This window comes from Drosophila novamexicana, unplaced genomic scaffold (assembly GCF_003285875.2).
Source record: "Drosophila novamexicana strain 15010-1031.04,08,12 unplaced genomic scaffold, DnovRS2.1 tig00000739-arrow-arrow-pilon, whole genome shotgun sequence".
Lineage (NCBI taxonomy): Eukaryota > Metazoa > Arthropoda > Insecta > Diptera > Drosophilidae > Drosophila > Drosophila novamexicana.
This window is the reverse complement of record NW_020824819.1, coordinates 1830010-1842716: the sequence shown is the minus strand read 5'-3', so window position 1 is coordinate 1842716 and position 12707 is coordinate 1830010. Positions and strand designations below refer to the sequence as shown.

The window sequence follows — 12707 nt, the reverse complement described above, 5'->3', positions numbered from 1 at the left end:
TTGTTGTTATTGTTGTTGTTTCTTTGATCGAAATACGCAGCGTTTATTAAAATTCTATAGACACGCACACTGCGGCAAATAAGAACAAATAACAACAAAAAGCGAACTAAAACAGAAATACACAAGCAATCGATCGACGATTTTTGAACGCACACAGAGCGACGGTAACGGTAACGGCGGCAGCAGAGCACCAAAAATTATTTTTCGCTCGGCAAAATCTTAAAAGCAACTGAACAAGATGCCCGACGAAAACCGTTGCTGAAGCTGAGGCTGTGAGACGAACAGCAGCAGCGCACACTGGTACCAAATTGAAAATCTAGTTGTTCAAATATCAGCTGGTATTTGGTTGATTCAAACTTTGGCATGTAACATGGAGTATTTATTCATTTCGAAGAAAAGATTTTTTACATATTTATATCTTGAGATTTAAACGAAATTAAAAACGATTAGAATTTTCATTGTCGGTGAAAATATAAATCCATGCATATATACAGAAGAAGAAATTATAAGATTGTTTTGTAATTTACTCATAATGCTTTCCTGCTCACGTTATCAAAGTATTAATTTGTAATGTTAAATAACAAAGTTTTTCTGTATTCGTTTTTACGAAATTTCTGCATCATATTCTTCATATGGGTTCAGTGTGCAGCGCATAACTCACTCAAGAGAGGGTGGGAAAACCCGCTCAAACTCAATTGAGCATGTGTTTGTGTGTGTATTTTTTTTGTTGGTGTTATTTCTGTTGCTGTTGATTACAACACATATGCGCGCAGTTGTACAACAAAAGTGTTGAGTAAACGTTGCCATTTGTTGCCTGCCGCAGGCTGCGTTGTGGGCGTTTGTCGCAGAGGCGCCACCTGCCGACCAGAATTAGCAAACAAAATCTTGCGCACTTTCAGTGTTTGGATGAATCACTTGACTTTGACCAAAACTAAAATTAGTATGCAGCAACAAAAACAAAAACGAAAACAAAAACAAAAACAGACAACGACGAATGACAACAAATTAAAATGGTTGTTGTTGATTATTTCGTATTAATTTGACAGCGAGCGTTGTTGTTGTTTTGTCTCTCTATAAATTGACGATGAGATCTACAATTGATTGTCCAGATTTCAGTTCAGATAGGTTAACAAGTAAAAACTTTAATTGCCCCAAACTGAAGTACTTAAATGGAACTTTTCGAACTGGTTCCGAAACTCTTCGACAAGTTTTTAAAGAGCCGTTTCTCAAAGCCAACTTCCGGTCTGACAAGAGAGCTCTGAATTTGAATGTTGCATCAACATCTGGCAGGCTTGATTTGACTTTGCTTTATCAAGGCTTGTTGGCTTAACATTGAATCAGCTACCTAAGCCATTACACAACACTAATGCAGGTACGCACACACACACACACACACTCACATGCATTGTGAGAGCGCGAATTTAGAACAGCAGCAGAAACTATGTATGTGACGCCCACATTGAATGACGCCGAATGAATGGAATGATCTAATGAATGAACCGCGTCGTCGTGAGGGTCATTGTAGTAAAGCCCCCGCGCTCCGCCAGATTTACAGAGTTTTTGAGCAGCTTACCGATTTTCATGTTTTTTCTATTATTGCACTTGTTAGCGAGGCGAACGATGAAATCCGCGCGGCGTCTAATTGCAAACTGAATTCAAAATATTCAAATCAATGTCTGACACGTTGAGACTTCACTTTTGATGCAATCTCCGGACAATGTTTACTTGTTTTGTGCTCAGTGCTTTAATGGGCAGGTAACGACCAGCAGATACCCCGTAAACTATTTTTTGCAAAATAAATTATATAATATATATTTGCATATTAGAGTTTCGGATAGCGCACTGTTAAATGCATTTGCATGCTATGCTGATACCCTTTTTTTTCTTTGAGTGCTTACAGGGTAGAAGCTGCATATCATTAAGACTTGCGTTCTTTGTGTGTGTTACGTCACAGGGTGTTTTTTTTTCGTGCTTCAATTGTTTACGCTGTGATTGCAAAGAGTTTTGTGCAAGAAGAACTAAATTTTGTAAGATTTGTTTAAAATTGTGCAAGGTAATTTTTTTTTTTTTACCAATTATGACAACATTGTAACGGTAAAAAGGATATTAAAGTTTACTCATGGAGAATATATATTCTTATTCAGCATTAAGTCGATATATAGCCAGGTCTGTCTACCCGTCTGTCTGTCTGTCTGTCTTAATCCAACTTCTCATTTATAATCTTCAGTCAATCTCACTCAATAAGGCACATATAAATGAAATCTTATCAAAATCGGACCTCTATATCATATCAGATGTCATAGAATTGTATGGCAAAATTTTATGTTTTTAAAGATTTTTTCAGATAACTGCAAACAGTGGGCCACAGTTTAATTTTCGGCTTCCCAAATATATAATTTTTAAATTTATCAAACATAATTTTTTTTTTTTATTTTGTAAAATTGTAACTAAAATTGTCAAAAACATATTTCTCTTAACTTTTAGGCACAAAAAATTTTGATTTTTGTTTTGGCCAAAGCCCAAAAGTATGCAACGTTATGCAAACGATTTGCGAGTTCTCAAAACAAGACATAGATGGCGCTTAGGACTTCGAAAATAACTTGCATTAATTGATGTCTTATGCTTATATCTGCTCGCAAAATTAAAGCAGAGTATATTGATTTTGAGCAATGTCTAGTCCGTCTTGAAAACTGAAACCCTCTCTCCTATTGCCAAAGTTAGCGTTTTAAGATCTGTGCTTTGGGCTACAGCAAACAAATAGCCACGACTTCAAGCTGTCGCTGGACTTTGGATAGAGTATTATGCAGTCAGTTGCACCCGACTGCAATGTGTCAACTTGTTTCCGTCTTGTCCAGTGTTATCATAGCTATATTTAGGAATAATCATAAGTGTGGGATGCCCCGAAAATTGCAAAACTTATCGATCGAGTATGCTCGTTGATAGCTGCCGGCGGATACAGTGAACACTCGCTAACGAGAACGCGTTGCTCAAACAGAAGCTAATTTGCAGGCTAATTTCATTAAGCTCTAAAAGACCTTTTTTTCGATACAGCAATTGATTATAGCGTAAATATGTTTATATTAAACTTTGTGAAAATTTGTTATTTCTCAAGGTTCTTATTTGCGAGCGACTACTGTATTTGACTGAATAAGCTGCCTTGACTTTTTTATTATCAATAATACTATCATATTTGTGCGCTTATCAAGCAAAGCGAATGTAGAGACAGTCACAAATTGGCGTTCGACATGAAAATAAGTCTCGGATACTTGTACCTGCTGTTATTGTGGGCTTTCGGCAGCGCAGCTACGCCCATTGGCACAGGTAGCCAGGCAGGTAGGTGTCCAGCTAATACCTACGTACTAACAGCAGACAAATTATTTCAGCAGTGCTCGAGAATCGCACTTCGGCGAACTTCACTGCAATCGGCGACAAGTTGTACTACATTGAGGAAACGTTACGGGTCAATTGGTTCCGGGCGAGCAACATTTGCCGCCAGCTTGGCGGTTTTCTGGTGAACCTGGCGAGCAAGGAGGAGCTGCAGGCGCTTAGCCGACAACTGCATCCGGCGCGGAGCTACTGGCTGTCGCTTTATGACCTGGCCGAACCGGGCGTATACGCATCACAGGCCAACGGCAGGGATGCCCAGTTCTTGAGCTGGTCCGCCGGCCAGCCGGACAACATCGGAGGCGTGGAGCACTGCATCGAGCTCTGGCTGTCGGGCAGCACATTTCAAATGAACGATGCCCAATGCGAGATGCCCTTTCATTTTGTATGTGAGTCGGATTAGTTTGGCCTGCTGGGAATACTTACAGCCCGGCTGGATGCCCTTGCTGCGCACCGTGCGATAGGGTTGTCGCGCTCCGGGATCGATTTTTCCGTACATTGTTCTATCCATGTTTGTGCAAAACTTTTGATATTTAGCTGCATTAAAAAGTCAATCAAAAATCGTATGGCAATAGATCCGCAAATGCAGCCCAGACCCAGAGTTTCGACTCCGTACGCTGCATTTGGCTGATTTATTTAAAAGCTTTGTGGCGAGCGTGTTTTTTTTTTCTTTTCCCCCAGACGACTTTTCCATTTTCTTAACAGTATTATTTATAAGCGCATTTTTATTTTTGGCCGTCGACGGATTTGTCGCTTTGTTTGTGTTGAGTTCTCGCCTGTCATTCGGTATCCGTTTGTCTGTCATACTTTTGTCCCAGAGACCAACCCCCCCCCCCCCCCCCCCCCCCCCCGCCTCCATCCCTTCACTCATCCCTCCCTACCATCGACATCGACTTAATGATACAAATTTGTGACTGTTTCTCAGTAGAACATTGCCCAGATGATAATTAAGCAAAAGCAAATTATTAAACATTCATATTTGCCTTTAATATTTATTCATAAGTCGAATCGAACACAATCTAAAAGTCTATAATATATACAATTTATAGAGTCGAAAGTGGATTTTAGGGCAGAGTAGAAGGGATTAACGCTCAGACTTCTTCAATGAACAATGTCTCATTAATAATCCTTAATGAATGATGTCTAATGTATAACAATGAATTAGGTTTGAGTTAATTCTATTAGAGCAAGTCCTCGGGTTACAATTTCTTTGCGAACTTAGGCTGAATAACGATTGTTAATATAATATATACAATTTATAGAGTCGAAAGTTGATTTTAGGGCCAAGTAGAAATGGATTAACGCACAAACTTCTTTAATGAACAATGTCTCATTAATAATATTTAATGAATGATGTCTAATGTATAATAATGTATACTGTTTTTTAATATACAATTTATTGAGTCGAAAGTTGATTTTAGGGCCAAGTAGAAATGTATTAACACACAGACTTCCTCACTGAATAATGTCTCATTAATAATATTTAATGAATGATGTCTAATGTATAACAATGAATAATGTTTTTTAATATACAATTTATAGAGTCGAAAGTGGATTTTAGGGCCAAGGTAGAAATGGATTAACACACAGACTTCTTTAATGAACAATGTCTCATTAATAATATTTAATGAATGATGTCTAATGTATAATAATGTATACTGTTTTTTAATATACAATTTATTGAGTCGAAAGTTGATTTTAGGGCCAAGGTAGAAATGGGTTAACGCACAGACTTCCTCAATGAACAATGTCTCATTAATAATCCTTAATGAATGATGTCTAATGTATAACAATGAATAAGGTTTGAGTTAATTCTATTAGAGCAAGTCCTCGGATTACAATTTCTTTGCGAACTTAGGCTGAATAATGATTGTTAATATAATATTATATAATAATTTATAGAGTCGAAAGTGGATTTTAGGTTCAAGTAGAAATGGATTAACGCACAAACTTCCTCACTGAATAATGTCTCATTAATAATCTTTAATGAATGATGTCTAATGTATAACAATGAATAATGTTTTTTAATATACAATTTATTGAGTCGAAAGTTGATTTTAGGGCCAAGTAGAAATATATTAACACAGACTTCTTTAATGAACAATGTCTCCTTAATAATCTTTAATGAATGATGTCTAATGTATAACAATGAATAAGGTTTGAGTTAATTCTATTAGAGCATAAATATGAATGCTAACAAAATGCTAGACTTAAAGTCGAGCGCCTAGATTGAGTGTGTGGGATTCCCGAGAATGCAATCATAGCTGATATATGAGACTCGGACAATTTATGTTCACCCACGGACATTAGAGATGTTGGGACATTGGGATCATGGTGATCCGAGTGCCAGATTTATGAACCATAAAGATACCAAATGAAAATGCCGAGCTAACATGTGTCTAAACAAATAACGACACATTGGAAAAGGTAACAAATAATAAACATAAATTAGAGATCTAAAAAAAAGGCCGAACGCAGCAGCAGGTTTATAGCCAGTTGTTGTTGTTGTTGTTGTTGGAATGGATGCTAGCGGGGAATCAAGGTTGCCAAATTACGTCAACACCATGATCGAGAGCTAAAAATACAAAGTTCTCGCAAATCAAAGGCGACGTTTTTGCCCCGGCGAAAATAAAATTAACTAACTAAAGCAAAAAAAAAAAACGTTTGTTGAAGAAAATCGAAAAACATTTCCGCAGTGCACTGCCAAAAAGGTAGCCGAGCATCTGCCCTCGGCTCCCGGGAAGCCTTTTCCAGATCTCGCAGGGCAGGTCGCGATGACGTCGTTCAGCCACAAGAGAAACAACAAAAACAGTTCTAAATTTAAAAGTCAAAGGCGCGATATATTTGCCTAAACTTCGAGAGGTTTCTTAGCTGTGTCTCGCATTTTGTAACGCATCTCCGAATCCATGGAGTATATATATTATTGAACAGTCTCTCGATATGGTCCATCCATCTGCCTAGTCTAGTCTCTCAGAGTAGCAGACGGACAGATCAGAGCGCTATATCATTTAGCTATATATATATATATAACTTGAGCTATTTCATGAAGAGTCTTAGCTAAGCTCTTCAAATTCTACTAATATCGGAACACTATATAGTTCCAATAGAAATGATAAGTCGATGGGTAAACAATTTTCCAAATTCTTAACTAAGCCTGGATCCTATGCTTGAGCTAGGACTTCTATATACATATAGCTATATGGATATAAAGAAATGAAAACCTTTGCTAAGCTCTTCAAATCCTATTAATATCGTAGCACTATGTATAGTGCCTATAGTTCCTAAAGAAATAATGAGTCGATGGGCAAAAACTTTTCTTCGTCAACCTCTAAACTAATCCCGGCAATTATGAGCTAGGATCAGGGACTACTATATACTATATAGGAACAATCCTTTGCTAAGCTCTTCAAATCCTATTAATGTCGGACGACTATATCATATAGTGCCCATAGATATGAAGAGTCGATGGGTAAACAATTATCTTCTTCAACTTCTTAACTAATCCCGGCAATTATGAGCTAGGATCAGGAACAACTATATGGAAACAAACGTTGTAAAGTTTCCGCATCGGATCCCTTCTAACGCATGCAAGGGTATTAACTCTTCGGCTTGCCGTACTTTTATTTTCTTTGCTTTTTCGACGCAGGAAATTCCAAGCAGGCTGGCGGCCAGTGCTCGATGGACTTGGTCTCTTGTTGACCGACGCCTCGGCCGAACGCAAGATCTCTCTATAAATATTTGAATATTTTATTGGTAAGTACATAAAAGTTTGTTTGTAAAGGCGTCTGTCTGGCTGACCTTGCCGCAGGCGGCAAAGGTGAAAACGCAGAGGAAAATTAACATTCACGTGGGTGATCTTTTCCGGGCCTTTCTACGGCCCCGTAAATACATTCATTTTAATTGCGAATAACCTAGACATGAAGGAACTGGTCCCAAAAAGCTTAACAGGACATTACTATGATTCGAATATTTATTTACAGTAGAAGAATTTCTGAATATTTCGAAATAAACTAGACTTCAAGACTGGAAATCCATTCTTTCGTCATCTCTTGCACATTTATTAAGCTCATATAAATAAGTATTACCCATTCATGTTTTTTGGCTCACTTTGAGTATCTATGACTCGAACATCCCTAGCATGAAGTCGGCAAAGATAAAGTCTGAGTCTGAGCGAGCGACAGAGAGCTGGAAGCTTCTCCCTTCGTTGGGCCCAAAAACTACGCAAACTAATTGAAATTTGATGAGTCGGCACTTGGAGATATGAATCTATTCGCTGATTGGGAACGAGTACTTGCTCTACTCGAACTACGCTAACAAATTGAACGATGAACTCATTGCAACACGAACGGCGGGTGCGGAGCAGGGGGAGGGGGAAAAGGGGGGGGGGGGGGGGGGGGAGGTGCTAACTTCTCTTCTGTTTCGTTCAGTATTTGAGCAAACATTTGAACTGCGAATTTGGAGTGAAAACCCGTTTGTTGCCCCCTTAAAGCGTGTGCGTGTGGGCGCAGCCCTCGATCCGAGGTGGGCGGGGCCCTTAAGGGGCTTGCATCGAGAGAAACTAAACGAATGTTTGACTAATTGAAATTCGTTTGGCGGCTAATCGAGAGCAATTCTCATAAGTGCACTTCGTGGATGCAATGCTGGATGAGCCGCAATTTCAATAAACATTTCAATTCATCAATGTAACAATATATTGAAGCACTTTCGTAATGCGAGACGCGTTGTTTACGTTATATTTCAAGTGGTTGAAAATGTCGTATATTCAATTATTATTGTTGTTATTTTGTATACCCTTGCATAGAATATTACAGACATCTCCGACCCTAGTCAAGATACATACATGCATACATATATCTATTCTTGAGCAATATCTATCAATGATCTATCTTTTAGTATGTACATTTATGCGTATAACAGTATTATATAACTGTAGTGGCAGCCATAATTCCAAAATGGCGCTTTCGTGTTTACATTCGGCAAGGGTATTCAATCTATCAATGATCTATCTTTTAGTATGTACATTTATGCGTATAACAGTATTATATAACAGTATTATATAACTGTAGTGGCAGCCATAATTCCAAAATGGCGCTTTCGTGTTTACATTCGGCAAGGGTATTCAATCTATCAATGATCTATCTTTTAGTATGTACATTTATGCGTATAACAGTATTATATAACAGTATTATATAACTGTATTATATAACTGTAGTGGCAGCCATAATTCCAAAATGGCGCTTTCGTGTTAGCATTCGGCAAGGGTATTCAATCTTCGGCATTCCGAACATGTTTCTGGTTCTCTTTTCACTTTTCAGCCAGAAGCCCGATCAAACCGAATTTCCCTCTTCAACGCCCACGAGTTAGTCTCAATTATGAATACTGCGTATAATCCGCTTGTCGGGGACGTCTGAAATTAATGGCGTTACCAAAATTTCACAGCTCTTGTCACATTTAGGCGTATGACTCGTTTTTCATCTTGTATTTGATTAAGTTGTTTATTCGATTTAAAAAAATAGCTGCTTAATTATTTTAAATTAAAATTCTTAAAGATTTTGGCCAAAATGTTTTTGGGAATTTGGCTTGCGACAGTGAAAACATGAATCTATGGGCCAAAAATTTTGTTGGACTCTTGATGTTGTCGTGTGTTATCAGTTGGCCTACTGAAATGCCTCTCTTATCGCAGCTTTGGTTTATCTCCGTAATACCTTAATTTTATTATCTTTATTTAACCACAAATAGTCAATTTTATCTACTATTGCCCCAAAAAGACTTCAGCCTAGGTAAACAATTTTCCCACGCTACACGCTACCTGCCACACCGATTTTTCATTGACTTTTTGTGCTGTTCGAATGTCTTTGAGCGTATTTTGTTTCACATTGAGCACTTGATCGATTGATTAACTTGTTGGCGGCACTTTTTTTTGCCGTTATCGATTGCCCGATTCTACGGTACTTCACGCGAGATGTATGTTTTTTGTTGTTTATTGAACTTTTAACTGCACTTTGTCCAAATTCCTCATATTTTGTTATTCTTCATTGCGTACGCCAAATCCGAGTGAGACCGAATGAGCAGCGCACGTCGCGTCGCGTCGCGTCGTGTCTAAGCAAAAGCGTCGCAAACGACTGAAATAGAACTTGGAATGATTGTGCACGCTAACGGAACATGAAATGGAACCTCAAACGCAGCAGCGATGGAGCTCCATTCAAAGCAAACGCAGCGCTGCTCTCACGAGTGCCGCGCGCAGCTACGCAGAGAGTCCGTGATGAGCACAAGAGAGAGAGAGAGAGAATAAACAAACGAAAAGTTGCTCATTTCATTTGTCTCGCTTGGCGGGACGCTCTGCCAGCGTCCGTCTGGCTGCGGTTGCTGCAAGTCGTGATGATGAGGTTGCGGCGACGACGTCGCAGCGACAGCAGCAACAAAGCCGCAAAGCGAAAGCCGCAAGTGAGAGGCAAACGGCGAAATAAGGAATTAACAACAAAGCGAACAAACGAAGATTGTCAAACGCTCTGCACTCACAGTGGATTAAAGAGCGCATTCGAACACAAATGTACATAAGCACGGTGTGTGAAAACAAACGTAGAATCTTGACAAACTGATCTGTGACCTGTCATTGTCTCTAATAATCAACATGCATACATATGTATATTATTATACGGCTTCTATTTTTAGTGCATGTCTATGTCAACTTGCTTTTACGCGATCAGCAAAAATATTATTCTAATTCCACTGTGATGAGTTGCAATATCATGTGCAAGCATCATCGAACAGACACATCAACAGCTTTGCTGCACACGCAACACGACTCCGGACGTTGCGTGTGCCAAGTGGGCAGACTCTCTGACGGGTGCCATCAATAAAGTGGGCACACTTCACTCGGAATACAGACTAGACAGAACAGAGGCCTTTCATAAATGGAATTTGTGCTTTCATTTTGCGGGTAAGTGCACCACTGTGCGTGGGCAGAGCGCAGTCAGCTGCATTTAAACCTTAAAGTTGCAGCGAGCTGTCAACTTATTCGATTTTCCTTCCAGTGAGTATGAGTATGGCCTTTACTCAACTCTTAGGAATGTCTCCACTCGTGCGTGTGTGTGTGTGTGTGTTTATCAAAAGACATTTACAACAAGCGCAACAGGCAGTAAACAGCCGAGAAATTGTGTCATAAAGAAAATAAAGTAAGAAGTAAGAATAGCAACAACAAGGGCAGCTGCGAACAAGACGATACACGAAGTTCTGCTGATGATGACTAAAAGTGTGCGTGTGTGTCTGTGTGTGTCTGTGTGTGTGTGTGTGGAAATAAAAACAAACAAATAAATGGCGATCCCAGCTAAAAGCTTGCATCGACCCAACGAACCCAAATCATTTACAGTACCACGTTTCTCAACACTCAATATTAATCATTTTCAAGTGTGAATGATGCAGCGTCGGCAGCGACGCTCAGTGGCTGATTTCCAGGAATGTGTATAAATCATAAATTCACAAAAAATTCGCAATTGCGAGGATACAAAGTATAAGCTGCGATAAGATTAGAGTTCTATAAACATACACATATGTATGCTTACGTATGTCCATTAATACATTAACTTATAAATTTGTATACATACACGTATGTACATATGTATTTGTTATTGAGAGTAGATTTGGTACAATAGGTACATTGGGCTAATCATGCAACAAGATTATCCAATCAGACTAGCAAAACCAGATAAAGATTTATTTAGAGATGGCAGAGAAATTCAATGAATTATTCAAACGCCATCTATCGTCCATGCCTGCAACTACTAAAAAGGTTGGAATGCTAATTAGCTATGTATGCTCATGCCGCCAACGAGAATTGACCTTGAAGTAGTAGGAGCAGCAGCAACATATACAGGGTGTTCGTACAACCGGAAGTATTGGCGTATGGTGGTCTGCACTCACCTAAATCATCCATTGCGCTGTTTCCCTTGCCTTGCCTCGCTGTTGTTCTAGTTCAGGTAATATGTGCGCCTCTCTCTCCGTGCGTGTTGTGTGCGTGATGAAATCTCCAATTGGGCCAAGCGACTAACACAGACTTTTCACAAGTGCCACGCCTTATACAGACAGTTATCATACATACATATGTACAATGTATATTTCCAATTGATATATTTAGGTTCAGACACAAACGCAGTTAATTGACTTAAGTTTTTGATCCACGCAAACAGTTTTTTCCTGTACGACAACAACAATAACAAACACACCGCAGTTTAGAGTCGACAGCGCGACTGGTCGAAGTTTTATCCGTCGCGTTCGCGTTTGGAATTGAAAATATTTTTGCTGAAATGGCAGTGAGCGCTGCTCGCGAGTGTCGCGTAAGTTGGAGACGAGTTTTATATGATTCACTTTAATTTTGGAGCGGCGTCGACCACAAATACGTAGACAGCGCAGACATAAACACTACATGCACACGCACACACACACACGCACACACGGTCGAACAGCTGACCTGGTTATCGATAACTTGCGCGCCATATTTAAATCGTTTTCAATTGTTCGTTTCAGTCAGCAGCCACTATGGAAGCATATTGCACGTCGTTGCTAATCTTGAACGATGATTGCTTGGACAATATATTCCAGTATCTTGCATTGGAGGAGCTAATACCGTTATTTGGCAAAGTTCATCCTGTCATCGACGCTGCCATCGATCGGCAGCTGCACAGATTTCGCCACTTTGAGTTTAGCATGCGTTTTCCCCCTCAATATGACGCCATCCAGTTACTAGCACTTGGCCGACACCTGCAGAGCATCAACATTAATGTGGGCTATTCCGTACGCTCGGACAGTGTGCTGGCCCTGCTGCATCCCCTGTGCGCGGGCGCAGAAGAGGCGGGACGTCTGAAGGCACTCAAAATACAACATGCCAACATTACAAGCGACTATATAAAAGTGATTTCGCTGGTGGCTCCCTTTCTGCTCGAACTGGATCTCAGCCGTTGCGACGTGCAGGAGCCAAGTCAGTTGACGCTGTTCTTACGGTCAGCAACGAAACTAAGGACGCTGGCTCTCTCCAACAGGGATGCGGCTGGACTGGAGAAGTCGTTGCTTGGTCGAATGCAGCTCCTTAAAGTGAATTGGTTGGTGGGCACAGAACTGTTTGATGTCGCATCGGTCAACCAAAGGTATCCGCTCTTGAGCATTATTGTATACCAGAGCAATCATGTGGACGTGTACGGACCACCTGTTGCTAGAAACATTGGATATTTTCACTAATAATATTTGATATTGTTGAAAAATTGTCACGGGTTATCGATTGCATTTCAATTATGGATAGGCTCAATAAATTGTGGTGGCGGTCGATAACA

At 39.7% G+C, this 12707-nt stretch overlaps 3 protein-coding genes across 12 annotated transcripts in view; 2 read left to right on the top strand and 1 right to left on the bottom strand.

Annotated features, from left to right (window-relative positions):
• LOC115763526 (leupaxin) overlaps window positions 1-11384 on the bottom strand; it is a 27263-nt gene extending 15879 nt beyond the window's left edge. Inside the window, exon 1 of one of the 5 annotated variants that reach the window (XM_030706135.1) lies at window positions 11305-11384. In XM_030706135.1, the coding sequence (XP_030561995.1) occupies window positions 11305-11317 (13 nt within the window). In that variant the 5' untranslated portion in view covers window positions 11318-11384. Of the gene's footprint in view, window positions 1-153; window positions 214-1573; window positions 1619-3810; window positions 3915-11304 lie in introns of those variants that run through there. The other 4 variants (XM_030706133.1, XM_030706136.1, XM_030706131.1 and 1 more) reach the window with 4 other exon arrangements.
• LOC115763530 (C-type lectin 37Db) lies at window positions 3211-3811 on the top strand. Of its 4 annotated transcripts, none has more exons than XM_030706142.1 (2): window positions 3211-3333; window positions 3387-3811. In XM_030706142.1, the coding sequence occupies exons 1-2, from the start codon at window positions 3246-3248 to the stop codon at window positions 3785-3787; spliced, it is 489 nt and encodes a 162-aa protein (XP_030562002.1). In that variant the 5' UTR covers window positions 3211-3245; the 3' UTR covers window positions 3788-3811. The 4 variants fall into 4 exon arrangements, with proteins under 4 accessions (XP_030562002.1, XP_030562001.1, XP_030562005.1 ...); XM_030706141.1 differs by having other exon boundaries at window positions 3384-3811; XM_030706145.1 differs by having other exon boundaries at window positions 3212-3321.
• On the top strand, window positions 9862-12707 carry LOC115763528. 3 transcript variants are annotated; one of them, XR_004017914.1, is made up of 3 exons: window positions 9862-9947; window positions 10057-10324; window positions 10419-10679. XR_004017914.1 is itself a non-coding variant. In XM_030706140.1 (3 exons), the coding sequence occupies exon 3, from the start codon at window positions 11920-11922 to the stop codon at window positions 12613-12615; it is 696 nt and encodes a 231-aa protein (XP_030562000.1). In that variant the 5' UTR covers window positions 9897-9947; window positions 10057-10324; window positions 11908-11919; the 3' UTR covers window positions 12616-12707. The 3 variants fall into 3 exon arrangements, 2 of the variants coding, with proteins under 2 accessions (XP_030562000.1, XP_030561999.1); XM_030706140.1 differs by lacking the exon at window positions 10419-10679 and adding an exon at window positions 11908-12707 and having other exon boundaries at window positions 9897-9947; XM_030706139.1 differs by lacking the exons at window positions 9862-9947; window positions 10057-10324; window positions 10419-10679 and adding exons at window positions 11647-11717; window positions 11908-12707.